Raw genomic sequence first — 27,475 nt, forward strand, 5'->3', positions numbered from 1 at the left:
CCCATTTGTCGCACCATGACATCTGAGAGCTCTGTGGTGACAGAGGAGAGAAGGAGAGGCGAGGAGTGGAAGAGAGTAGAAGAGAGAAGAGAGGAGTCTCCATATAATCCTACTCATCCATGTGATTAAGATAAAATCAAATAAATGTAAATGTTATTTGTCACATGCACCGAATACAACAGTGAAATGCTTACTTACAAGCCCTTAACCAACAATACAGTTTTATGAAAAATACCCCCCAAAAATACTATAAGAAATAAAAGTAACAAATGATTCAAGAGCAGCAGTAAAATAACAATAGCGAGGCTATAGACAGGGGGTACCGGTACAGAGTCAATGTGCTGATATGAAACTGATATGATGAATACTATGACGAATACATACAAAACGAGGAGAAAAAAATAAAAGACAAGGTGGAAGAGGACAAAAAAGTGGTCAGCTGTAAAATATGGGCTCGTGACCAGACAAGATACTGTATGATTTCTGATTTATGTGACAGCCAGCACTGCAAGCAAAACATATGTAAAAAAAACTTTATGGCCCATTTATTGACTACTGTGAGATGCATTCTCCCTCCCTCCCTCGTGGGTAATGAGCTGTGTGTATTCTGCACAGTGGATTCTAAGGGTGGGGGGAGGAAAGGGGGAGGAACGGGGTCAAACAGAGGTAAAGCCTGTTTCAAACTGTTTCAAGGCTGGGTGCCGTTTCAAGACTCTTTCCTCTCCACAATGAGGAGAGAGAAAGAAGAGGATAGGAAAAGAGAAAGGGAGTGGAGTAGAGAGATTAAGGAGAGCGAGAGACATAGAGGAGAGGTAGCCCAAGAGACAGAGAGAGCAAGAGAGAGAGGTAGTAGTAGTAGGCTAATTGGTGACAACATGAAAAATGCTGGCGGCCTGGAGGAGCAGTGTCATGTGAAGGATTCCTGCCGGGCAGAGCAGACAGGATGGACCAAGCCAGGCCTCTCTCCTCTCTCTCCCAGCTGTCCTCTGATTATTTTATCTGGCTCCGCACTGACTATAGAGCTGGTGGGCAATAGCAATAAATGCTTATTTAATTAAAAGGTCCATCCGTCTCTCTCTTCCTCCCCATCCACCCTCTACTCTCCGCCTAGAAGACCGCAACAGAGAAACAGCAGGGGTTTAGGGGAGGCCAGGCCCTGCTGCCCCTCAACCAGGTCAGAGAGATATACAGCCAGCTGGGAGAGGCTACAGAGCCTGTGATAAGACAGTGGCTGGCTGGAGAAAGGAGCAGGGAGGACAGGAGGACAAATGATTTTGGGCAGGGCGCCCTTTCTACTCTAACACACACACATACAGAGACACAAGCACACACACACATTTAAGACCGGCAGGCAGCTATTTCTACTCTTGACAGGAAGCGGAAGAGGATGACGATAACAAGCAGCAGTGATTTAGAATGTGTGTGCCAAATGTATTTTGGCGTGACCAGTTATTTGACTTATTGTCAAATAGCCAAGGACACTCACATCCTCTATCTGGTACGCTGATCCTCCCTCGTGATCATTCACCTCTCTTAGCTCCCTCCTCCCATCCGCATTTCCACACTAGCGATAGTATACTTTATTTTTTTCATGACAAGTTTGTTTGGAAGCCAAATAGGCCATGCTGCGAAGGCTGTGAGGGATGCCATCTCTTCAATAACAACAACAACCTGTGTGGGCCGTGGGCTGTAGGCCGATCAGAGCTGAGTATAGGGGGTATGGAGGGGTTGGCATTGCCCATTCTTTACCCTCTGCCCAGGCTGATCAAAGTGCCGTTCTGATGGGCCAGCCTAGCAAATCCTGCCAAGTTTTTGGAGGGTGAATTAACTTACCTCTCCATTTACTGGCCCTTCCATGCAAACCCTGGTCTGTCAGCCAACATGGAGCCCATCCACCTAGTAATTAGCTGCCTCTGCATTCTGACCATGGTTGCATGCTTAACTGCACCCTATTCCCTATATAGTGCACTACTTTTGACCAGGGGCCCTGGTTAAAAGTAGTGCACTATATAGCAGAGGTGTGGACTCAAGTCACAAATATCATGACTTGCAACTCGACTTTGACTTTAACACCATTGACTCGTGACTCGACCTGACTTGATAAAGGTGTGCAGCGCATCAACTCTTCATTTAACGGATTACAATTTGAATCGGACAGCAGCCAATCAAATTGTGCCAGCTGAGAAAAAGTTGTGTGTGGCAGTGCAGAGGAATGTTGGCGGGTGAATTCAGATGGAGCCCTTGGAAAGATGATACCCCAAATTATTATTTTCGGATATAAAGACGACGCTGTATCAACAAATAATGGATTGCAACTTGCAAAACATGCAACTTTGTTTGACATTTGAAGCTACACATCGCTAATATAGCCGACAGATGTATATTTTATTACTTTACTAGTGTATCATGTAGGCTAGCGTAACGTTAAATCTATGAGGCTCCACACAGTCAGTCATTGCGGGAACGTGATCATTGCATCCAAGATTGAGCTACAACTGGCTAGGCAGTTGGTAGGCTAAATCCTGCCTGTTGTTCCTAAAACAAGGTTGGGTGATTGTGGTTGGGCGGTTGTGTACAAGCCTACATCGCCCGATTTAGCCCCATAACGATCCAAGATAGTCGATCACTATTTGGGGGGTCTTTCTCATGGCTACCCATGTATTTCCATGGAAATAGAACGTTTTTTAGAAAGTAATAAATATATAGATATTTTAAATTGTAAATGTAATGTAATATACTCACTATTACACTTGTTAAAAATATGAAATAGTATTACATTCAGTGTAGAGCACATTATGACTTGCTTAGGACTCGAAACCCAAAGTTAAAGACTTGAGACTTGACTTGATACTTGACAGTCTTGACTTGAGACTTGACTTGGGACTTGACTTGGAACTTGAGTGCTAAGACTTGAGACTTACTTGTGACTTGTAAAACAATAACTTGGTCCCACCTCTGCTATATACTGTAAAGGGTGCCATTATGGAAGCAGTTTGTGTCCTCCTCTGGCCTCTGGAGGATCCATGGATGGTGGTGCGATGGGAGGGGGTGGCACCTGGGGTACAGGGGTAAAGTATGGCAATGGGAGACCACCATCACCCCATTGCAAAACAAAAAGCGTAGTATATTGAGGTGTAGAGTGGCCAAATGCACCATATATGTGCCTATTGAGGCTATTTAGGAAATATAATTATGCAGTGAGAAAAAGGCGGTAGCTTTTCTGGTTTACAGAGAAGAGATCAAGTGGGAAAGCCAACAAAGCAAGTATTTGAGGGGTTTGCTCTAAGTCAATCAGAGAGCAGTGGGGTCCAGAGGCATCCATCAAAGTCTTCTTTGCTGCTGCTGCTGCATGCAGCCAACCCACACACACACACACAAACATGCAGGTACACACACGCACCCTTGTCAACCTACAGAGAGCTGTGGAGGTCGGGCCGGGGAAAGACCACACAAGCTATCGATGGACGGGCTGGCAAAGCACCCCACGGGGTGCACAAACACACACACACACACACACACACACACACACACACACACACACACACACACACACACACACACACACACACACACACACACACACACACACACACACACACACACACACACACACACACACACACACACACACACACACACACACACACACACACAGACAGGCAGAGAACGATGGACCACGGACGGTTGGAATGTGCTGGCCTGAAATAGGACGACTGTCCTACCTACTGCAAAACAAACCCACTTGGATGCAGAGCCTCTCCTGGTTGATGCTGGAAGCTGGAAGAACAGCCCCCAGTCTCTGAAGGTGCATTTATATTTGGTCCGACAACTCGGCTGTTTATAATTATACCTAGAGTCCTCCATTCCTCTCGCCCCCCTGCAGCTCATAAAGCACTGAGGCTTTAGGGCAACCAGGCATGGAAGGAGCTGAAGACCAGGGCCACATCAATCAAACCTTGAGGGCCATTCAGGGCTACGCCACTAAACTAAACACGGCTGACGTGCCTGGACACGGTGTATTAAAGACTTCACAGACTCTACAGCTCCATCTGGCCTCATCAACGGGCCGCAACAACCTCCAACTGGTCTCATCAATTGAAAAAGGATCCCATGGACTCCACTCATTCCTCTAGGGACTGGGAGGGTGGATGGAGGGAGGAGAAGAAAGACATTGTGAGGTGCTGTTTTCTACTACTACTCCCACCAACATCCCATAATTACCACTCGTTTATTTCCCCTTTCATTGTTTTGGAAACAGAGAGAAAGAGAGAGAGAGGAGGGGAAAACCTGTTGCTAATCACATCTATATCCAAAAAGAGCTTGAGTTGAGACTGAGTGCTCGTATGTCTTTGGAAACAGAACACTTAATTAAATTATGGACTGAGAGTATAATGCTTTTTACGCTGGAAGGAAAACATTTTATGATTTTCTTACAGTCCAAAGATCTGTGTCCATGTTACTATGCTGTCCTCTAATCAAGGTCTGCATCCCAAATTGCTCCCTATTCGCTACAAAGTGCACTACTTTCGACCAGGCCCCTATCTTTTGACCAGGGCCCACAGTGCACTAGGGAATAGGGTGCCATTTGGGATGCAACCATGGACTTGACCATAAAGCTCTTTTCCTGGGAGTCGGTTTCAGATAAAAGCAAAAGCATACGACAAGAAATCCCTCAGCTTTGCGGGCTGCGACTTCATCCACCAAAAATGTCCATATAGGGATGCTTGTATGGCTCTGGAGGGAAAAACAAAAAAGGCTGCTGCCAAAAAAAATTCAAGATACTCAATACTCCATCCTCAGTGAACATGGGCGGATTACTCCTCACATTCAAAATGAAATAAAAACGTAAAACTTGATATCTTTATATCTTTGTGTAGCAGAGTTATAGGTCTCCAGTTCAGTTTTTTTTTACGACTGTGGCCCCTTACTCCTCTTATCCTTCCATTCCACTTCATCCCACTGTTTCATCTCCCCCTTCTTCTCCTCCTCTGAAGTGGAGTTCTCTCCTGCGGGGTAGAGGAGTGGCTCGCCTCCCAATCGCGGTGTGCGTGAGCTGGGTGCGCATGAATCAAAGTGGTGACAGAGCAGCAGGGAAGATGGCAGATGTCACAGTGAGAAAGCTTTTCAATCAAGCTGTCCTTCCAACACTGGCCAAGGTGAAAACTTCACCCCAGTAAACCCTTCTCCTCAGGATAGACACACACACACACACACACACACACACACACACACACACACACACACACACACACACACACACACACACACACACACACACACACACACTAGGACTTTACAACCATTAACGCTTTGAGTAACATGGAAGATTGATGACAGAGAGAGAGAGAGAGAGAGAGAGAAAGAGAGAGAGAGAGAGAGAGAGAGAGAGAGAGAGAGAGAGAGAGAGAGAGAGAGAGAGAGAGAGAGAGAGAGAGAGAGAGAGAGAGAGAGAGAGAGGATTCCTACCCAACTCTCATTTTCAGCCTTTTGTCCTCTAACTCATGACAGAGGTGAACCTCTCTTTTAATCATGACCCCAGAGAGATAGTTTAGACAGGGCTTTCATCTGCTCGGAAATGCTAATTACACTAGTTATAATGGATCACCGGATGTGTCAGAGGTACTTCTGTATTCTGTGAATGTAGCAGAAGAAAAGGGATTTCTGACGACATGTTTTCTATCATGGCAAGTTATGATTTGGGATAATTCATAGCAACTGCGAACAACTTCACTTGACGGAAATTGCTATCTGTCACGCCCTGACCTTAGAGATCTTTTTATTCTCTATGTTTGGTTGGTCAGCGTGTGACTCGGGTGGGAAATGTTTTGGTCGGGTTTGGTACTCAATCAGGGACAGCTGTCTATCGTTGTCTCTGATTGGGAATCATACTTAGGCATCCTTTTTTCCTTTTGTATTTTGTGGGTAGTTGTCTTTGTTAGCAACCTAGTAAGCTTCATGTTCGTTTTTGTTGTTTATTGTTTTGTTGGCGACATTTAAAAGAAAGAGAACGGCGATCGTGACACTATCAGTGGTGCTGTCACAATGTAGTTTGAGATACAATGTACTTCCTACTGTACAACACTGGAGACTGATGTTACGCAGAATAACCAGGTACATCATTTCAACCGCCATTGTCCTATAAGAAACAGTGCTGCTGCTCTCTTCATTTTGTCTCATTGTGCGGATCTGCCTCTGTTATTTGAACTCTGCTTTGATCTTGAAAAGCATAAATGCCTCACTGGTACATTCTTACATAAAAGACAACCATAAACAGCTATAAGTGTCTCAAACAATTCATATCAGCCCAAGCCTCTTCCCCTGGCCCTGAGAGGTCACAGCCTGCCAGTCCATTTTAAAAGACATGGCCTTGCTGATGGAGGATAAAAAAAAGGCCTTGTTACATTCCTGCCTTTTGTCCATGACAACGGCTGATGGACGATCACGCAACCCACTCACAAGTTTTCCTCATTTGCTTGTGCGGTGGTGGAGCGTGAGAGGGGCTTTAATCCCAAATGGCACTTTATTCCCTTAATAGTGCACTACTTTTGACCAGGGCACATAGGAGTCTATTCAAAAGTAGTGCACTGTATAGGGAATAGGGTGCTATTTGGGACACATCCAGGGTGAGATAAGGGAAGTGAAGCGCACTTTATTCAGGGAATTTTTTGGGAGAGTTATAGAGCACTTCCCCAAAGAAATAGAGCCTCTCCAGATAGGAGAGAGAACTCCCACTGATCCCAAACCCCATCAGGAAGCCTCAGATCCAGCCAGGCTGTATAGACGTTGTGTGGCAGTACCAGGGAAAGCAATCACAGCATTGAGTCCCATGCAAACACCCTCTTCTTCCCCACAGTACCCCTCCTCTACTCTGAATAACTCAGTGGAGTGAGTGGACTTCATTGTTAAACATGAGTGTTGTGTTATGAAGCTATGAGTCAGTCAGGGTGTCAGGATCCCTGCTTAACAAAATAACCTGTATGAAAAGAGAACTCTCCAGAACCAACAGGGGGCTGAGTACTACTTTCCCCTTTCCCTGCTTTCCCTGCTGTAACTCATGTCTGCAGTGTAGGTCTGTGTAGGTTGCTTCCCAAATGGCACCCTATTCCTTACATAGTGCACTACTTTTGACCAGAGCCCTATTGCGCCTGGTCAAAAGTAGTGCACTATATAGGGAATAGGATCCCATTTGGACGCAAGCCTGTAGTCCAGCAGGCCTGACTTAGACGAATGCCTGGCAGGGAGGGCGGAGAGTGGAGGGCAGCGGGGCAGGCAGGATGTACATTGTCTCAGGCCACAGAGGAGAGTGTTTGTCTTCCCAGCGGGGTATGTTGCTCTCCGAGGGGGCTACTAGACAGGAGACGGGAGTGGGGTCATAATTAGAGAGGGGGAAAGGCTGCTTTTTCAAGCCTAGAATTATGGGCAGTCACAGTCAGGAGCGGGAAAGAGAGGAGAACAAGTGGGGAGCTCACTTCAGAGCCATTGTGTGTGAGGCAAGCTGAAGCTTTCACTCACTCATTGACTGACTTTCTCACTCTCCTCTCCACTCCTTTCTCACCACAAAGGGCAGACCTTCTTCAGAAGGCATTCCCCATTTATTTTCCCCCACCCTCCCCAGCTAGTATATTTGGTTCCTTGGAAGTTGTGTGAATGTACGTTTCTGGTTTCTCATTGGTTCTGGGAATGAAGCTACACGTTTTCTGACTGATAAAAGTGAAAAAAAATGTAACGTTCTGAGAACAGAAGTGAAAATGTTGCCTGTTCTGGGACCGCACATTTTTTTCAGGTTGCAGGGAGGTTATGAGAACGTTTTACTATGGTCCCCTGAAAGTTTTTCTGGGAGGTTAAATTAACATTCTGGTAATTAAAAGTATAGCTTATTTGAAGGTAATTAAATTATGTTCTAAGAACATGTTCCAATAATAATTTTAATAACACTGCTAGCATAATAACACTAATTGTATTGAACTCCAAGCACAGAAAGGACACATGGAAATGTGATTATTTTAGTCTATTCAAACAGATCCCAATTCAAAGGAAAAAAAGCACTCAAGAAGATCAGGTGTGGCCAATTAGTGGGCGTGGCCAACACACCTGAACACACTTAACAAGATAGTGGAAAGAGAAAGTTTAGTTGGCGTTATGCTGAAGTACTGAAATTCCCACAGAAGAACATGGTTTCTTAACATTCCCCGAACTATTTGAGAACATTCCCAATGTCAAACCAGTTTCAGAACATTCCTAGAACCTTACCAAAATGTAAATGAAATTGTTAATAAACATTCTGGTAAAGTAATGAAATATCAAGATAATGTTTGTTTTTTGTCAAATTCCTTAAATGTGTTAAGAATGTTCCAAAGCCAAGCAACTATCCTACACCATTCTCAGAAGGTTGTGGGAAGGTTGTATGAAAATAACCATAGGACAACCACACTCTCACCAAGCTCTAAGAAACATATGGTTCTCAGAACATTATGTGCTAGCTGGGATACCTCCTCGCTATCTCAGGACTGCACAGGCTGTCGCATAGGAATTCACTGTTCTCTGAGCTCCAGCAATCACAGGCCAGGCAGAAAGTGAAAAGAGGGACAAGGGAATAGGGAGACTCACTCTCATATAAAAGGTATCCTATTCTCATCTCTCCATTTTAACCCATCTTTCTCTCAAAAACGTAGGAGAGGAAAGAGAGAAATTCTCATATAGAAAGCATTCTCTCCTCTTCTACTTCATCAATCAATTTGAACCCCTCTTTCCCTCAAAAGGTAGCTCTACTCTACTGCACCATAGCTTCAAGGGGATTTCACAATGTGTAGGCCTAGAAAAAAATCTGTCTTTTTGTTTGGTCAGTGGATCCAAGCAGATCAATGATTCATTGTGCTGTCAAAAGCATATAATATCGGTGGCATGTTGATTCCAGCCAACGCAGCTTTCACAGAAAGCAACAACAACACAGTCAACAAGGTTTTTTAGCAAAGGTTTTCTAAGTCTCCCATTGAATGGGGTATGTTTGAATTTTACAGAATACGACCTCAATCTCCGAGAAAATCTCCTAATAAAAATGTTTATTAAAACAGAAAAAGACTGTTCAAATTATCATTCCACTTCCTATATGTGAAATACACTATATATACAATATGTGTATGTGGACACCCCTTCAAATGAGTGGATTTGGCTATTTCAGCCACACCTGTTGCTGACAGGTGTATAAAGTTGAGCACACAGCCATGCAATCTTCATAGACAAACATTGGCAGTAGAATGGCCTTACTGAAGAGCTCAGTGACTTTCAATGTGGCACAGTCATAGAATGCTATCTTTCCAACAAGTCAGTTCCTTGGATTTCTGTTCTGCTAGAGCTGCCCCGGTCAGCTGTAAGTGCTGTTATTGTGAAGTAGAACATTTTAGGAGCAACAATGGCTCAGCCGCAAAGTGGGAGGCCACACTAGCTCACAGAAAGGGACCGCCTAGTGTTGAAGTGCGTAGAACGTAAAAATGGTCTGTCCTCGGTTGCAACACTCACTACTGAGTTCCAAACTGCCTCTGGAAGCAACGTCAGCACAACAACTGTTCATCGGGAGCTTCACAAGCCTAAGATCACCATGCACAGTGCCAAGCATAGGTTGGAGGGGTGTATAGCTCACCGTCATTGGACTCTGGTGCAGTGGAAATGCATTCTCTGGAGTGGGGAATCACAATTTTGGAAAGAGATGTTCGACGAGCAGCTGTCCACATACTTTTGGTCATGTAGTTAATGTATGTCACTTGTTTATGACTTCATATCCAGCCAAGCATCCATTTCTCCATGACACGGCATAACTGCTACAACCACATGTCTGTCTAACACTTTATCAGATTGTAGTGAACTTAAATAAGTACCCAGAAGGCAAGCTCATAGAATATACATTTACTAAATTTTGCCTTCTCGCCAAGAAAGCTGTTAATTCCACTGAAGATCAGAACGAATTGACTTAAAATATTTGTCTTGACGGACCGGGCTTTTACCTCAAACTTCTTAAGGTTTCTGTGAGAATACACATTAGTGCCATGAGAGTCTATATTACAGTGTGTGGAAAGGTCAAATTAATTTGTGGAATTTAATTCCTTCTTAATGGTTTTGAGCCAATCAGTTGTGTTGAGACAAGGTAGGGGGTATACAGAAGATAGCCAGATTTGGTAAAAGAACAGGTCAAATAAGCAAAAATACATGAATGTCAGTCAATTCGGAACATTTTAAGAACTTTGAAAGTTTCTTCAAGTGCAGTCACAAAAATCATCAAGCGCTATGATGAAACTGGCTCTCATGAAGAACGCACAGGAATGGAAGACCCAAAGTTACCTCTGCTGCAGAAGATAAGTTCATTAGAGTAACTAACCTCAGAAATTGCAGCCCAAATAAATGCTTCACAGAGTTCAAGTAAGAGACACATCTCAACATCAACTGTTCAGAGGAGACTGTGTGAATCAGGCTTTCATGATCGAATTCCTGCAAAGAAACCATTACTGAAGGACACCAATAAGAAGAAGAGATTTGCTTGAGTGAAGAAACACGAGCAATGGACTTTCGGTTCCAAACTGCCATGTCTTTGTGAGAAGCGGTGTGTGTGAATGGATGATCTCTGCATGTGTATTTCCCACCGTAAAGCATGGAGGAGGAGGAGGTGTGATGGTGTGGGGGTGCTTTGCCGGTGACACTGTCTGTGATTTATTTAGAATTTAAGGCACACTTAACCAGCATGGCTACCACAGCATTCTGCAGCAATACGCCATCCAATCTGGTTTCGGCTTAGAGGGACTATCATTTATTTTTCAACAGGACAATGACCCAACACATCTCCAGGCTGTGTAAGGGATATTTGACCAAGAAGGAGAGTGATGGAGTGCTGCATCAGTTGACCTGACCTCCATAATCCCCCGACCTCAACCAAATTGAGATGGTTTGGGAAGAGTTTGACTGCAGGGTGAAGGAAAAGCGGCCAACAAGTGCTCAGCATATGTGGGAACTCCTTCAAGACTGTTGGAAAAGCATTCCAGGTGAAGCTGGTTGAGAGAATTCCAAGAGTGTGCAAAGCTGTAATCAAGGCAAAGGATGGCTATTTGAAGAATCTCAAATATAAAATATATTTTGATTTGTTTAACACATTTTTGTTTACTACATGATTCCATATGTGTTATCTCATAGTTTTGATGTCTTCACTACATTGTAGAAAATAATATAAATATAAAAAAACCCTTGAATGAGTAGGTGTTCTATAACTTTTGACTGGTAGTGTACATAGGGAATTGGGCGCTATTTGAGACCCTAATCTTCCAAACAAACCTGTTAGGGAGGGAGTGCCAGCAGTCACACATGTTACATCAGAGGTAGGTTCAGCCACTGATGGTTTTTACAAGCACTTTCAGCTTGATTCTTGTTTGGTTTGTTGATAACGGTCATGTAGGAGCACATGTGTGTTCCATTTGGACCACTAATTAGATTGCAGGGGAGTGCTGGGGAGTCCTGTAGCTCAGTTGGTAGAGCATGGCGCTTGTAACGCCAGGGTAGTGGGTTCGATCCCCGGGACCACCCATACGTAGAATGTATGCACACATGACTGTAAGTCGCTTTGGATAAAAGCGTCTGCTAAATGGCATATATATAGTGCACTGAGGCATGCATTGTAGCTGCCTGCTTCTCCCCTACCCGCTTGTCAATCAGATAAGGAAGGCAATGTCGCCATTCTGGTGCTGGCCATTATCAGTTTCCAGTATGTAAGGGGTGTTTGTGTGAGTCAAGCTGCGACTAGACAGCCCATGGTAGTCTGATTACTGCTGTTGTACAAATCACATCAACCAACCGAACCGCTATCTACCAACAAAGACAGCACGGCCATGATGCACATGCCTCTCCCTCTCAAGCCTTAATCGATTTAGATATGACATGTCCCCCTTGCTAATAACACAATAGCGGCATTCAATTTACAAAGCACCACTGGGCTACTTGAGTTGAAACTTTTGGAATGAGAGTAATTGAATGACTGCATCTTAATAAACTGCACCCTATGGGCTCTGGTCAAAAGTAATGCACTATGTAGGGAATAGGGTTCCATTTGGCATCCAGACAATGTCACTGACCATCTTCCTCAGCCAGTCTGAAGTGAACACATAACAAGGTGAAATAGTGAAGTGGAACTAGTGGAACTAAAGTCCCATGAAAACCGCTCCATTAAAACATTACATATGAAACAGTAGCAGACCAAGTAGAGCAGAGGAGAGGTGGTTAAAATAGAAGAGCCTTGAGATCAATCGGGCCCTTTCTCCACTGTATGTAACTGTATCCCGGATGGCACCCTATTCCCTATGTGGTACACTACTTTTCAATAGAACCCTATGGAAAACCCTATGGGCTCTGGTCAAAAGTAGTGCATTATGTAGGGAATAGGGTGCCATTTAGTATGCATACAACTGTGTGAACCACATGAGTCACTAGTGACTTGATTAAGTTTTACAGACATCTCTGCAGATCAGTTGTTAGTGTGTTTCTCTCTAGCACTGAGGTTTATATTCCGTGACCACTCTATGGGCAGCATTACACAGTATTATACACATTACACCCTGGCTCCGCTCCAAACATAACAAGCACATTTGGCAACGGGAGGGACAAGCAAAATAACATGTTCTTTATCTACAACTAACAAATGTACAGGCAGACAAGCAATTGACGGCATGGCAGTTCAGTCCCCACTTGGAAAACAGAAAACTTTAATCGACCTTGGATTGAAACGAACGGCAGAAGTCATTTGAAAAACGACACGACAATGGATCAAACTTGAAGTTCACCGAGTACATTTATTTTAACTGAAAAAGGGAAGCCGTTTGATCCGTTACATTCCTTGACTTTTAGAGTGTGCTTTTAAACAACACCGGAAACTCATTCCTGGTTCATTTCATTGACAAACAGACATGCACTTGCACGCACGCACACACACGTGCACACACAGCCGTCCTGCTGCGCAACCTTGGGTTTTGGGAAACTTTAACAGATGCTGGGTAGTGACACCTGAGCCAGAAGAAGTCAGGACCATCAGGATCCTTCTCTAGAAGACAGGAGTGGTCAACCAGGCAGTAAATCGCAGACTGCCCCTTTAAAGAGCAAATAAAGCGGTATATACCTACAGTTTCTTTTTTCACCACACTTTTTTTGTTGATTTCACTTTGAATTCAAATTTGTTGACAACTCAATCAAAATGTAAATCAAAACTATAGATGTTGAACTGACGTCTGTGCACAGTGGATGGAGATCATGATAAAACAGCACAATCTTTAGACCTACACTGTATTCAGTGACAACACAAAGGGCGTAGCAGCGAGAGAAAGAGCTGAGCTTGGGCGTAGTGCGTAGTGGGGATACAGTAACAGTATCCAGCCGTATTCACTCTGCGTGTTCTCTAGCTGCCCCTCCAGCATAAACAACGGCTCAGAAGGAACACACACGCACGTACACACACACACACACACACACACACACACACACACACACACACACACACACACACACACACACACACACACACACACACACACACACACACACACACACACACACACACACACACACACACACACACACACAGGGAGCAGGGTGGAGGGTAAGGGCGCAGTTAAGGACAGAGGCAGCGCAAGAGCCAGTCAGCCCAGGCTAAGGCATTGCATGTCTTGCTTCACCTCAGGGCACCACTGACACAGGGAGGCAGCAGGTTCATCACATTACTGTGGAGCTCTGGTTTCATAGGCAGCTGCCAGGTTAACCGTTTAGCCCTAGTCTGGTTTAATACCTTACATCTTAAAAGTTAAACAGGGATTTGTAACTAACCCAGCAAGAAGGGTAATGAGTTAAGACATCCACTAAAGTTTAGACAGCCACTAAATGGGATTACTTCCTCAATGATGTGAAACCATGATAACAGGAAAAATATTACATAGTAATACAATTACTCTCAAACAATGACCAGCAAAGAAACTCCAATCCAATGATTTTTTTTAATACTCATGTTGCCCAGTACTGCGCGCTCAAGAATTCCACGACCACTAGATGGCGGGCTTTCATGTACAATATGCAGGAGTGGAGTAGAGGGCAGCCAACTTACTTGCACTCTCTGTCCTCGAGATCAAAATGCGGGTTAAAGTTGATTAGAATTCTCTGGTGAGGTCCAGGCGCTGTAATCACCCAAACGCATTTCTGAGATGGCAAATATGATGCCGGATAGCCAGGTGAAGTGAGGTAATTCGCATTTGTTATTCTGATGTTGTCCCCACACTTGTCTGGAAGAAAGAACGTGGAAAAAAAAGTTAGCGCAACACCCCAAAGCAACGCAGATAGCCTACAGAGTCAATAATGTTGGCAAGAGTATGTGTTATAAGCAATTATAGCCTAGGTGTTCTAAACTATAGACTATATTATTGTAGAGATGGAGATGAGGGGGATCTGTTCAAAATCAAACTGGATTTGAGTTGATCTGAATGTCAAAACAATCATTATAAAAGTACATTCAGGATCATCATTTATAGGCCCACCCACGTCATACAAATATTTTCCTACATTGTCTAAAGATGTCTTAACTAGACCAATCGAATATGTTTTTGGCTAAGTTAGATAAGCTACATGCGTAAAGACGCACGGGTAAGGTACTTCCTTTCTGACCATCAAAATGCTAACAATTAGGGAGCCTATTTCCCCCAAATCTGAGAAATTGAGAGTTTGGGACTGTGGTTCTATCTGCATTTTTGTAAAAATGTTGTTATTAACACAGCCTTGTTCTGTTCAATGTTCTCTACCTATGTAGTGTACCCAAATTTGGATTGTTAAGTTACAAATAATACAATATAAACATGTCTCATTTAATTCAAGCTAATTCTCTCAGAATCACATTGTTTCTGATAGAACCTTTATAGTCCCAAACTCTCTAAATCTATTTTAAATGTATTAATTTGCTCAGATGAGATAATACACTTTTTACAGGCTTGACGTTAAACTATACAGTTGTTCACAAACATTACCAAAAGTGTAATTAGTGTTATTATTCTTATTTAGTGTTATTATCGATCACTATTGGTGTTTTGTGTTGGGGCATAACGGTTAGGATAAATATGTTAGTCACTTATAGCCCAAGTTAAAATTATAAATGTTCTTACTTTTACGCTTGAAAAATGTTTAAATCTGTGAAATGTCACTGACAGTAATTAGCTAGAACAACTCGTAATGACTAAGGGCCATATACCCTGGCAAGGAGTAATTGATTAATGTAGAGGACTGAGAGTGGACGGGGAACGGATACTACACTGTGGCTATGCGGGGTTTGGCTGACCTTCGATAGGAATGGCCGATGTGGTGCCATGTGACTTGTAGACAATATATCATATGGCAATAACGCCAAATAATTCAAAAGTATTATAAATCCGAGTACTTCTCAGATTATATGTGGCGAGCTACATTTATTTGTGGATGGGGGTATGAAAACACAGGCTAAACATAGACACAGACTAAACTTTATTAACAAATGATTATCGCCTTATAAAACGTATTTTTATTTTCATACAGACCACTTCTCCAAGCGCCGGAGAATAACGCGCTTTTCTTGTGTCTAGAGGCAAGCCACTTCAACTAGCCCAAATTACCCTATCAGTTTATCTCAATTTATGTGTGCGCAGTCATGCGTTTGGATTATAACTACAATCTGCCGTGTAAAGTAGGCTACTTGAAATTAGTTTTGAATAGGATAGATGACAATGCGATGTTCAAGAGAATGGGAAATATAGCTAGTTCTTTCTTTGTCTTTCTTTAGTTTTTCTCGTAAATAAGTTTACTCATAGAAACGAAACAATTAGTGTCGCCTATATGCTACAGCAAGAAACAGCCTACTACTGTACCCAAACTTTGACAGACTCTTTTCATAATATTCTACAAAAATAGAAGAACCTGCACACTCAAATAATAAACCGGTGGCAATGACAGCACTGACCCGCGGGGAAGACTTGACAGGTGAATGCATGGAGGTTTTGAGACTCATGTGTCCTTAAAGGTCAAATGCAGCAGTTTTTGTCTCAATGCCAAATAACAATTAAGTACCTTACAGTGATTGTTTTCAATTAAAAATAAGTCAAATTTTGCAAGGACTGTCTGGGAGTGGTCTGAATGAGGAGGGGAAAACTGAAAACTGGATGTAATTGGCAGAGAGGTTTGGAACTCTCTTTTTTATTTGTCTAATAAATAATTTACCGCCTGATGATGTCACCAGGCATGCCAAAACTCCATCCCACCAAAACAGGCTGAAATTTCAGGCTGTCTTTTCAAACAGCTGTTAGACTACACTAAAATGGTAATTTTCACAATTTCAGAGAATTATTCCAACCTCATTGTGTGGATATATAAAACACAGCTAAATCATGTTTGTGGCTGCACTGGGCCTTTAACAACATCAGGATAAGTATCCCAGCATATAATAGTTGTCACTTACCATTTTTGAAAGCTTTAGCAACGAAGAAGATTTCCATTAAGAGGAACAGCACTAATCCACAATGCATCCTTGTTTTGTTATAAAAATATTAATAGGAAAAACAAAAAACGAACCTAAATAAAACTCCTCCTGAGGTTTTCAGGCCGTGTTAGTCTTCCTTATTTTCAAGCTTGGGGCTGAAGGAAAACCAGCAGAAGTGTCTTGACTGAGGCAGTTGAAATGTGTCTGGATATGTCTCAGGTTGTCTGCTGCATCCTGTCATTCAGCTCCGGTTTCCTCTCTCCTCTTCCAGTTGAGTTCCTCTCTCAAACGCTGGCGTTGCCATTTCCTCCACACAAGTCATCGGAGCTAGCAAAGGAAGAAGTAAAAAGCCCAGGCACCAGCACCAACAACTCCCGTTTCAACTCCTTGGAAACGATGACAAGGCAAAAGGTAAACCGTTGGTGCTAAATGGAAATAAATATTGAAAGTAAGCAGCAGCAGTGGTGATGATATTCGTTTCAAATGTGGGCAGATCATCAAATCAAGCTCGTGTTGTGGCCCTTCGCGCCCTGCTCATTCTCAAATCTGACAGGACACGAACTAGTAATACTAACATCTGGCGAAAGACATTGCCATAAAAGGGGCTTAAAGCGATGGATACACCCCCTAATTTGAGAACGCTTTTCCTCTTTTCAAATAGTGTGCTGCCTGCCTCAGCCTGACTGCTCGAGCCGAAATCTCAGAGGGGTCTCTGATTGGTTTGATTACAAATGTGCAAAGCCCAACCTTTGGAAGCCACCTCTCTCTTTATTCGCAGAGGAGGTCTCCGCTCCTGCTCCGAGACTCACTAGACTCGCTCTCACTCGCAGATCACCAGCCAGACCTGAAAGTGTCAGCGTATAGGCGCGAGCGCTCTCTCTCTTTCACCATCCCTCCCCTAGGAGATGGACTGTCACAATGTGTAAGATGCCACTAAACTCCCTAATCAACTATGCTAACAAACATCACGACTGGAGAACAATAACATAGACCACTGTCTGCCCCCGAAACTTGAATGTTTGTGTGCCAAACGACTTCTCTCAGAGCTACTATAGTAATTCGGAATAAATTGAGCTCCCTGTGAGAGAATAGCCTCAATTCTATTTTTGTATTCAATATCGAATTATCATGCTAAAGAAGAGATATTTATTTGAAATATTCATATATTTTAACATTGATCTATGTTTTACCCATTAGTGGGCTACTTAGATATACTACTTGTAAAAACATGTTGTATTTTATTTTGTGTTTTATTTGACCTTTATTTATCTAGGCAAGTCAGTTAAAGAACACATTCTTATTTACAATGACAACCTACAGTTAAAGCATGGATCGTGATAGAGCAATCATTAAAACGTCACGTTGAAACTTTAGGGAAACCCAATAGAAGTGCAGAGGATCAAGCAATTTGGCATTTCAAACTGTCTCTTCTTATGGCATTGCACAAAATAATTAATTATATTCAACATGGAATGCTGCGGACAAGCTGCTATGCTCACATCTGGGATACAATGGTATGCAACTTCTCTGACACGAATCCAAAAGCGTCTAACATTCCTTACATGTGGAAATCTGATTTACAGAGTAATTCAACATTTAAAGCAATATTCTTATGGACACCACACAACTTGCATTCCGTCCGTGCTATGCTGTTCAGAGAGATAATACTTAAAGTTGGTGTATTTTCAAAGCCATGTGAATGAAAGCTAAGCTCAGTGCTCTCCATATAGCAAAATTGTTCTGCCTCTCCTGATTTAACCCAGCCACGTAATGCAAGCAAACGGCATTCACCTGTGTCACGTAGACTCACTCACAACCCCATATGTATCCGATATCGAAGCGAAGCTGCTGTCGGCAGGCTGGCAGTAACCCCTCTCTCTTTCTCACTATCAAATGCTGCGGACTTCTTTCCCAAATCGGTAAACATCAAAATCACCACAGGAAAGGACAGGTCTCACACAGGTGATGAGAGAGATAGTCAATTTCCAATTATTTTACTCGTCAATCAATAGCTTTTAAGTTTGCAACCTTACGCTGGGGCCGGTCCGGGGCAGCCCTGTAGTGCAACTCCTCCGCTCCGCTCAAAGGCACGCAGCCGCTGCTGATATCTCCGAGACTCAACTCAGTGCATAGACAGCCACCTTTCCGCCGTCACAAGTGAGGGAAACGGGATTTGCGCTGACAATGAATAGCTCTGCGCCGGTAATAGACAGCCAGTCAAAAAAAATCACAGCATTGGAGAAGATATCTCCTGTATAGATCCTTGATTGATTTTATGCATTGAATTGAATGTAGACCGATTCCTTATTGCTGTATCTGTACTGCGCGTCACGCACCACTCTTGTTTCTGACTGCTGTTTTCCGCTGCTGTAGCGCTGCTGAGAACACAGGACTGGTTTGGAGTCTCCGGCGTCTCGAGACCCAGCTAGCCAGTCACACGCGCCTTTACCAGGAGGTTGCATCGGCAATCGAGTTGCAGATTAAACTGCCGTCGCAGTCTCCAGACTAGACTCTGTACATAGATCTGTGTCACAAAGTGGATTAGAGTAGGACACATCTGAACACACCCGCATCATTAGCACTGACATTACAACTGCCAATCATTTTACTCATTCTCTACATTACAGGATATTAGTCTTCTGAAGCGCTCACGTTGAATGTGTTGAAATTCAAATGTAATTTTGATCGGCATCTTGAAGTGTCTAGTACTGTTGAGACCTGGGCTGGGGAGCGCGCGTAGGGCGCACTCAATCCTGTGTGTTTGGAACTTCCTATTGACCAAGAAGTAGGATAAACAAACCCTGTGTCGTGATTTGAATAATGTCTTGTGAAAATGAAACAAATGTCAGTTATTGATTGACATGACAATTTAAACGAGCTGAACACACGACGTTCCAAAGTACTTTGGAGATTGTTATTCATTAACATAAAGATTTAACTCCCATTGCTGTCATATTGAAATGAATCTCATCCAATGCATGAAAAAGAATTGCTGAAATATTGACTCAAATATTGCATTCTCAACACACTAGGGTGGCACCGAGGTTGCAGGGTCTGGGAGACAGAAAATGTGTCTTGGAGATGGCCTCCAACTGAGAGCTCACACGATAAGGTTAAAGCAGGTGGTATGGAGGCATCTTTGGGAATTCCCTAATGTCTATAAGACTTCTATATTTGCAAACAAGTGTATACTTAAGCAATGGGGGGGTTCTTTTGCAAATGGGAGAAACTCCCCGAATGCAGGTGTGCCAAGCTTGTCGTGTCATACCCAAGAAGACTCAAGGCTGTAATCGCTGCCAAAGGTGCTTCAACAATGTACCGAGTAAGGGGTCTGAATATTTATGTAAATAATATATTTCAGTTTTTTATTTTTAATAAATTTGCAAAAATTTTGAAAAAATAGTGTTTGCTTTGTCATTATTGGGTATTGTGTCACATTCTGACCTTAGTTCTTTTGTAACGTCTTTGTTTTAGTATGGTCAGGGCGTGATTTGGGTGGGTTGTCTATGTTAGATTTTCTATGATTTGCTATTTCTGTGTTTGGCCTGGTATGGTTCTCAATCAGAGGCAGCTGTCAATCATTGTCCCTGATTGAGAACCATATTTAGGGAGCCTGTTTTCTATTGTGTTTCATGGGAGAATATTTTCTGTTCTGTGTTTTATTTCACCGTTCAGGACTGTTCGTTTTTCGTTTTATTTTTTTTGTTTAAGTGTTCACTATTCGTTTTAAAAATCAAGATGAACATTTACCACGCTGCGCTTTGGTCCTCGCCTTCATATGACGACCTTTGCAGAATCACCCACCACCAAAGGACCAAGCAGCGTGGTAACGGGCAGCAGCAACGATCTCCAGTCTCCTGGACATAGGACATAGGAGGAGATCCTGGATGGCAACGGACCCTGGGTACAGCCGGGAGAGTATCGCCGCCGGAAGGCAGAGCTGGAGGCAGGGAAAGCCAAGAGGCGGTGATATGAGGAGGCAGCACGGCAGCACGGTTGGAAGCCCGAGAGGCAGCCCCAAACATTTATTGGGGGGGGGGGGGTGGCACACGGGGAGTGTGGCTAAGTCAGGTAGGAGACCTGAGCCAACATCCCGTGCTGACCGTGGAGAGAGAGGGACCGGGCAGGCACCGTGTTATGCCGTGAGGCGCACGGTGTCCCCGGTGTGCAGGCATAGCCCGGTGCGATACATAGCAGCGCCTCGAATCGGCCGGGCTAGAGTGGGCATCGAGCCAGGTGCCATGAAGCCGGCTCAGCACATCTGGTCTCCAGTGCGTCTCCTCGGGCCGGGGTACATGGCACCAGCCTTACGCATGGTGTCCCGGGTTCGCCAGCACAGCCCAGTGTGGGCTATTCCACCTCGCCGCACTGGCCTGGCTACGGGCAGCATTCAACCAGGTAAGGTTGGGCAAGCTCGGTGCTCGAGAGCTCCAGTGCGCCCTTACGGTCCGGTCTATCCGGTGCCACCTCCACGCACCAGCCCTTCGGTGGCAGCCCCCGCACTAGGCCGTCTCTCCGTCTCCTCCCTACAGGTGCTCCCATCTGTCCTGAGCTGCCAGAGTCTCCCGTCTGTCTTGAGCTGCCAGAGCCGCCCGCCAGTCAGGAGCTGCCAGAGCCGCCTGTCAGTCAGGAGCTGCCAGAGCTGTCTGTTACTCCGGTGCTGCCGGAATCGCGCTTCACTCCGGAGCTGCCGAAATCGCCCTTCACTCCGGAGCTGCCAGAGTCTCCCGCCTGTCCGGTGCTGCCGGAACCTCCCGTCCATTCAGGATCCGTGGCTAGGGTCCCCAGTCCGAGGTCGGCAGCGAGGGTCGCCGCTCTAAAGAGGCCACGGAGGCGGGCTAAGAGGCGGACAAGGACTATGGTGGAGTAGGGTCCACGTCCCGAATGGACGGGACACCCACCCAGACCCTCCCCTATAGGTTCAGGGTTTGCGGCCGGAGTCTGCACCTTTTTTTGGGGGGGGTACTGTCACGTTCTGGCCTTAGTTCTTTTGTTATGTCTTTGTTTTAGCATGGTCAGGGCGTGAGTTGGGTGGGTTGTCTATGTTAGTTTTTCTATGATTTGCTATTTCTGTGTTTGGCTTGGTATGGTTCTCAATCAGAGGCAGCTGTCAATCGTTGTCCCTGATTGAGAACCATATTTAGGGAGCCTGTTTTCTATTGTGTTTCGTGGGTGAATATTTTCTGTTCTGTATTTTATTTCACCGTTCAGGACTGTTCGTTTGTCGCTTTATTGTTTTTGCTTCAGTGTTCACTATTCGTATTAAAAATCAAGATGAACACTTACCACGCTGCGCTTTGGTCCTCGCCTTCATATGACGACCTTTACATATTGTGTGTAGATTGATGGGGGGGGTTGAATCCATTTTTGAATAAGGCTGTAATGTAACAAAATGTGGGAAAAGTAAAGGGGTCTGAATACTTTCCGAATGCATTGTATTTGGCCAATATATCACGGCTAAGAGCTGTTCTTATGTACGACTGCTGGCATGTATTCATTGATGCAAACATAAACCAGGCGTCCCCCCCAAAAATGGACCAATATTATTTTTTTTACATCACATAATGTATCTTTCATCTTTCTGTGTTTCATCATTTTCCTTCAATTAGCAAGTGGCTCAATCTACTGTGTCTCACAGGAGAAAGTATCCGAGTGAGCGAAACAGAGCCCTCTGTATCTCTACGTGTAGGCCATCTATCAGATGCTGTCTGGTCCAAATGAGTATGACATTGTTGCAGCCCGTAGCATTGAATGCGAGGGAAGCCAGCGAGCATTTGGCCTCCCTTGATAAAAAAAGTATAAAAAAATGTGTCAATCAGCGTCTAGCTAAAAAATAGTGTCAAAGGAAGCCAGCTTGGATTTGGCGTCACTCCTATCAAATTCCTTTGAGAGCATACCTCTCGTTGTGTTTTTGTCCTCTGGTGGCTAGCTAGCCAGCTAGCTAAAACTGCCCCTTTCCTAAATTAACCATGGATGGAGATAGGTATTTGGACTTGTGGTTTTACTTAATTCTCCGTACTGTCCAATGATTATAACGGCAATTCTGATCCAACCATTAAGTCATACATGGTTGTGTTCTTGGCCTGAGAGGATGGAAGTTCAAGATGTAGAAGGCTAATATTAACTAGCTAACGTTGCCCATGAATGGACGTTATTCTAACCATCAAGCATTTTAGCCAGGTAGCCTAGGACAACAAAAAATAAAAGTGCGTACTGAGTGATAGACCGTTTTGTCAACATGAAAGAGAGAAGGATGGCACGCACACACGCACACACACACACACACAGGCACGCACGCACACACACACACACACACACACACACACACACACACACACACACACACACACACACACACACACACACACACACACACACACACACACACACACACACACACACACACACACACACACACACACACACACACATATCAATGAACAGGTTACAGAGCGAACAGTGAAATTGTCACAATGCATAGCTTGGAATATGGGGCTTCCGCAGTGATTTTACCCACACATCACTACTGTGTACTACGCAATGCAGAATGCCTGGATACAGCCCTTTGCCATGGTATATTGGCCATAATGTTAAAAAAACAAGGTTGCCTTTACTGCTATTACCAATGTAATTAGAACAGTAAAAATACATGTTTTGTCATACCCTTGGTACCACGGCTTTCAGCCAATCAGCATCCAGGGCTGTAACCACCCAGTTTATAATTATGAATGGAGTCTTGGGTCCTCATTCAATCAAACTCACAATGCAGAAAAAAATGTATCTGATACAGTGAAGGTTATCAAAATCAAAAAGGATTTCATTTTTATTCTGCATATGATCAATTCATTGCATAAAACATTACAACTTGAATTTCTGGTCTTCACATCAGCCTGCTTAAGAATGTAGAATAATAGGCCTATGAGAGGACTGTATGGGCCTAAAAATGATGAACACCAATACAAATAAAAAATACTGAAGTTTATAGATACCACTCTTCTTCAAATAAATTGCTAATATTAAATGGAGTGTTTAAAAAAATATATGCCATAGCCCTATAAAGAAATGGAGCAAGATGAGACAATCACGGCACGAGCCAGGCTAATGGTAACTGTCTGTAGTCTTCCTAGAGAGAAAGGAATGGGCTGCTTTATTCCACTCACCACTGGTAATTCCCCCTTTTGCAGATAACACTCTATGTTAGAGAGGTATTGAGCCCCTCTATCAAAGCGCCACTAACTACACTTGTGGGTCTTGTGGATAACAAGGCTTTGGAATAATGGGACGGGGTAATTTCACAAGGGCGGCTGCCTACTGCCATATCTGAAATGAGGGGGATTGTGGGGGAACAATGAGAGAGCCATTTAAAGGATTTGCTCCTTCATATCCCACAGTAATCTTTAATACATTCCTGGAATAATTAGCCAAAGCACAAAGACAGACATTATATTTTTTTGCTCAATCGTGAGCTGAGTTGACGGTCTGATTTCATTAGGGGAGCCTTGCCTTCTTCTTGCTTATTCTTCTTCCCCTGAAACAGAAGAGTCCTGCCCCATTGACCAAAACACATGTTCATTTATTCAATACAAACTCAGGGTGAAAGATTTCATTATTTATTTTCTAATCAATGGAAAATAGACTATACTCAGTCAAGGCTAATGTAGGCTAACGTCCCAAAATGGCACCATATTCCCTATTTAGTGCACTACTTTTTTTTCAAAAGTAGTGGACTTTATAAGGAATAGGGTGCCATTTGAAATTCAAACAAAACATGGCCACCCTTTCGAGGGCCCGCCATTTCAGTTCTCCAGTTACAGCTGCACACTAAAGGCAACATTTTCAGCTATGCCTCAAATTACTGGGTGTGTGGTGCCAGTCCTGATGTCATATCAAGTCTATGGTATGGCACACTGAGCCCATAAAATCAAACTGGTTAATCCTGCTATATGAACAGTAATGTTACATCTGCGTCTACCATGCCCTCTTCTGCTTATCCTTTGTCTCCTTGACCTGCCGTCCCTCTCCCTCTCCCTCTCTCTCTCTCTCTCTCTCTCTCTCTCTCTCTCTCTCTCTCTCTCTCTCTCTCTCTCTCTCTCTCTCTCTCTCTCTCTCTCTCTCCGATTGTGTGGGCGGAGACAGGTGTGCTGGAGACAGAGCAGCTGCAACCTATTCCATAATCAAGACGTCTACAAATACTCAGCTCTGCCACTTCCACTCTGCCAGATGGTAATCTCTGCTCAGTCAGTCTATGCTTCTAGCTGTTTGTTACTGTTAGATCCTGTTGTGTCTGACTCTGTTTTTCTCTCTGCTTACAGTTCCGCTGACTCTGGTCCCTGTCTCCAGATCTACGTCTCGTCATCCTGCTACTCTGTCCTGGATTCCCCACTCTACTACTCCCTTGGATTCCTCTGGACCTGCTTACCCTGTCCCAACCCCTCTCGCCTCAGCCTCCACACCTGGTTCCCTGCAACCCACCCGAGCTTCCCCTGTCCTGCACTCCATCTTCCCCATGTGTTTCAATAAATACCTTGGTTACTTCATCCCAGTTTCCTTGTCTGAGTCTGCACTTGGGTTCCCCTGTTCCACTCCGCGTAACCAGTAAGTGCCGGAACCATGGCTTATGATAATATAGACAATGCCATAGATAACCTTTATGAATTTGTATGGTAATATTGATATGAGATCTATTTCCTTTGTGAAAACAGGTGATATTTTCGAATGTATCGTTATCAGACAGTCCCCTTTGTACTGTAGCTTTACCTCTTCTTTCAGCATTATTGTGAAGTAGTTCAATGCTGAACTTCTAGAAAATGTTCTGACTTTATATTTTCCGTCTGGGTCGGACAAAGCTTTCTCAGATGGCGTTGGCTCTTTCATAGTCTGTGACCTCAACTTTGGTTGCATCATGGGAACAAGGGAACATGGGAACTACCCTTGTATACTGAGTCCCATAGTGCCTCCATAAGATCCAGATTGGGAGTAATTGTAAGCAAAGACCTTTTCTGCCTCCAGGCAGTGTCAGAGAAAAGGCCTACATTGTCCAAGACTCCAGCCACCCAAGACACCCAAGACTTCTCTCTCTGCTACCTCACTGCAAGCCGTACCAATGCACCAGGTCTATAACCAAGAGCACCCTGAACAGCTTCTACCCCCAAGCCATAAGACTGCTAAATAGCTAGCCATCTGACTAACTGTATTGACCCCATTTTGTACTTACTGTACTGAACAAAAAAAGTTAGTTACAGTTGATAAGGAAATCAGTCAATTCAATTAAATTAATTACGCCCTAATCCTTTTCACATGACTGGGCAGGGGCACAGTCAATCAGTTTTTACACACAAGAGCTTAATCACAGACAGAAATACTCTGTTTCATTAGCTGTCTGAGTGGCTTGTCTCAAACGATCCTGCAGGTGAAGAATCCAGATGTGGAGGTCCTAGGCTGGTGTGGTTACACTTGGTCTGGGGTTGTCAGACCGGTTGAATGTACTGCCAAAGTTTCTAAAATGATGTTGAAGGCAGCTTATGGAAAGAATGAATGTTGAATTCTATGGCAACAGCTCTGGTGGACATTCCTGCAGTCAGCATGCCAATTGATGTCTCAAAACTTGAGACATCTGTAGCATTATGTTTGACACAACTGCACATTTTAGAGAGGCATTTTATTGTCCCCAGCACAAGGTGCACCTTTGTAATGATCATGCTGCTTAATCAGCTTCTTGATAGCTTCTTGATCTGTCAGGTGGATGGATTATCTTGGCAAAGGAGAAATGTTCACTAACAGGAATGTAAACAGATTTGTGCACACAATTTGAGAGAAATATGCTTTTGTGCATATGGAACATTTCTGGGATCTTTTATTTCAGCTCATGAAACATGGGACCAACACTTGACATGTTACATTTATATATTTGTTCAGTTTGACTCATCACATACTGCTACTGCTACTATTTTTCTCTCTGTGTGGTTGGAAAGGGCCCTTTAAGTAAGCATTTCACTGTTAGTGTACACCTGTTATTTGTGAAGCATGTGACAAATAACATTTGATTGGATTCTCCTCAGAGGCTCATTGCGCTGGGTGAAACTAAGTGTGAATGGAATTAGCAGAGGACTAAAACTCATAGGCAGGAACTTGGAGGAGGAGCATTAGGAATAGGAAGAGATGGAGAAAATAAGAGTAAAAGACTAGAATGCCTTCATTAGAAGACGAAACATTTACAATGACATTTAGTGAAGTTGAAAGGATGTAGGTATAAATATGCATAATGTTGCCAGAAGAATATTGAAGAGTTTCTCAGGGGTAGAAAGATAAGAGAATGATGGATTCTTAATGATGAGGTAAGTCTCCCTGTGTGTGCGTGTTTGTTCGTGCGTGTGTGGATGTACGTGTGCATGTGTGTGTGAGTGATAGCATGTGTATGTGTGTGGGTGTGTGTGTGACAGCATCACACTGTAATTGGGTACGTGCCTTAACTTCCTTCACATTTAACTCACTCTAGTAGCACCCCAAATTCATATCATCACAGACAGAAATGTCCCAATGCTAGATGCCTAATCAAGCAAACCTTTCTTTGGAGACACGGAAGACTGAAAGACATCTTCATTGCTTAATTACATTTCCGAAGACATAATGAGACAACAGTCTGGTGAATTCAGATTTCGGTGCATTTCTGGAGTTGTTTTTACTGAATCTTCCCTGACAGTTCAGATTCTAGGTTGAGAAGATAAAGTATTGTAATCAATGCTCCCTCTAAGCTGCGCGGGCACGCAGCTCCCCTCGACTGCCTGGCAGTAGAAATATCAGCCCACATTGAGAATCAAGAGATTGAAGTTAACTCAACTTTAGTTAGTTAATACTAACTTTTCGCTCTACTGTGGGAATTGTGCTTGAATCAACGCAATATTAGCCACTTTCAATGTAACATACCGAAATAAAACTAATTATGCAAGATTTAGTATGCGAAACAAACTG

The 27,475-nt window shown here is 43.6% G+C and overlaps 1 protein-coding gene and 1 long non-coding RNA gene across 5 annotated transcripts in view; one reads left to right on the plus strand and one right to left on the minus strand.

Annotated features, from left to right (window-relative positions):
• Nucleotides 1-19,305, minus strand: part of nrp1a (neuropilin 1a) — a 123,244-nt gene extending 103,939 nt beyond the window's left edge. For 2 of the 3 annotated variants that reach the window (XM_052506849.1, XM_052506843.1), the window contains exons 1-3: nucleotides 18,299-19,305; nucleotides 16,487-16,893; nucleotides 14,120-14,294 (exon numbers count right to left, since the gene is read on the minus strand). In XM_052506849.1, coding sequence (XP_052362809.1) covers nucleotides 14,120-14,294; nucleotides 16,487-16,553 — 242 coding nt within the window. In that variant the 5' untranslated portion in view covers nucleotides 16,554-16,893; nucleotides 18,299-19,305. The remainder of the gene's footprint in view (nucleotides 1-14,119; nucleotides 14,295-16,486; nucleotides 16,894-18,298) is intronic. The other variant, XM_052506845.1, reaches the window with a different exon arrangement.
• LOC127922981 (uncharacterized) lies at nucleotides 12,641-25,041 on the plus strand. Of its 2 annotated transcripts, none has more exons than XR_008112905.1 (4): nucleotides 12,641-13,136; nucleotides 16,779-16,918; nucleotides 24,644-24,730; nucleotides 24,820-25,041. It is a non-coding gene; the product is annotated as an uncharacterized LOC127922981 (long non-coding RNA). The 2 variants fall into 2 exon arrangements; XR_008112904.1 differs by lacking the exon at nucleotides 12,641-13,136 and adding an exon at nucleotides 14,119-14,253.
• Nucleotides 25,042-27,475: the final 2,434 nt, after the last annotated feature.

Source organism: Oncorhynchus keta, chromosome 4 (assembly GCF_023373465.1).
Source record: "Oncorhynchus keta strain PuntledgeMale-10-30-2019 chromosome 4, Oket_V2, whole genome shotgun sequence".
Taxonomy (NCBI): Eukaryota; Metazoa; Chordata; class Actinopteri; order Salmoniformes; family Salmonidae; genus Oncorhynchus; species Oncorhynchus keta.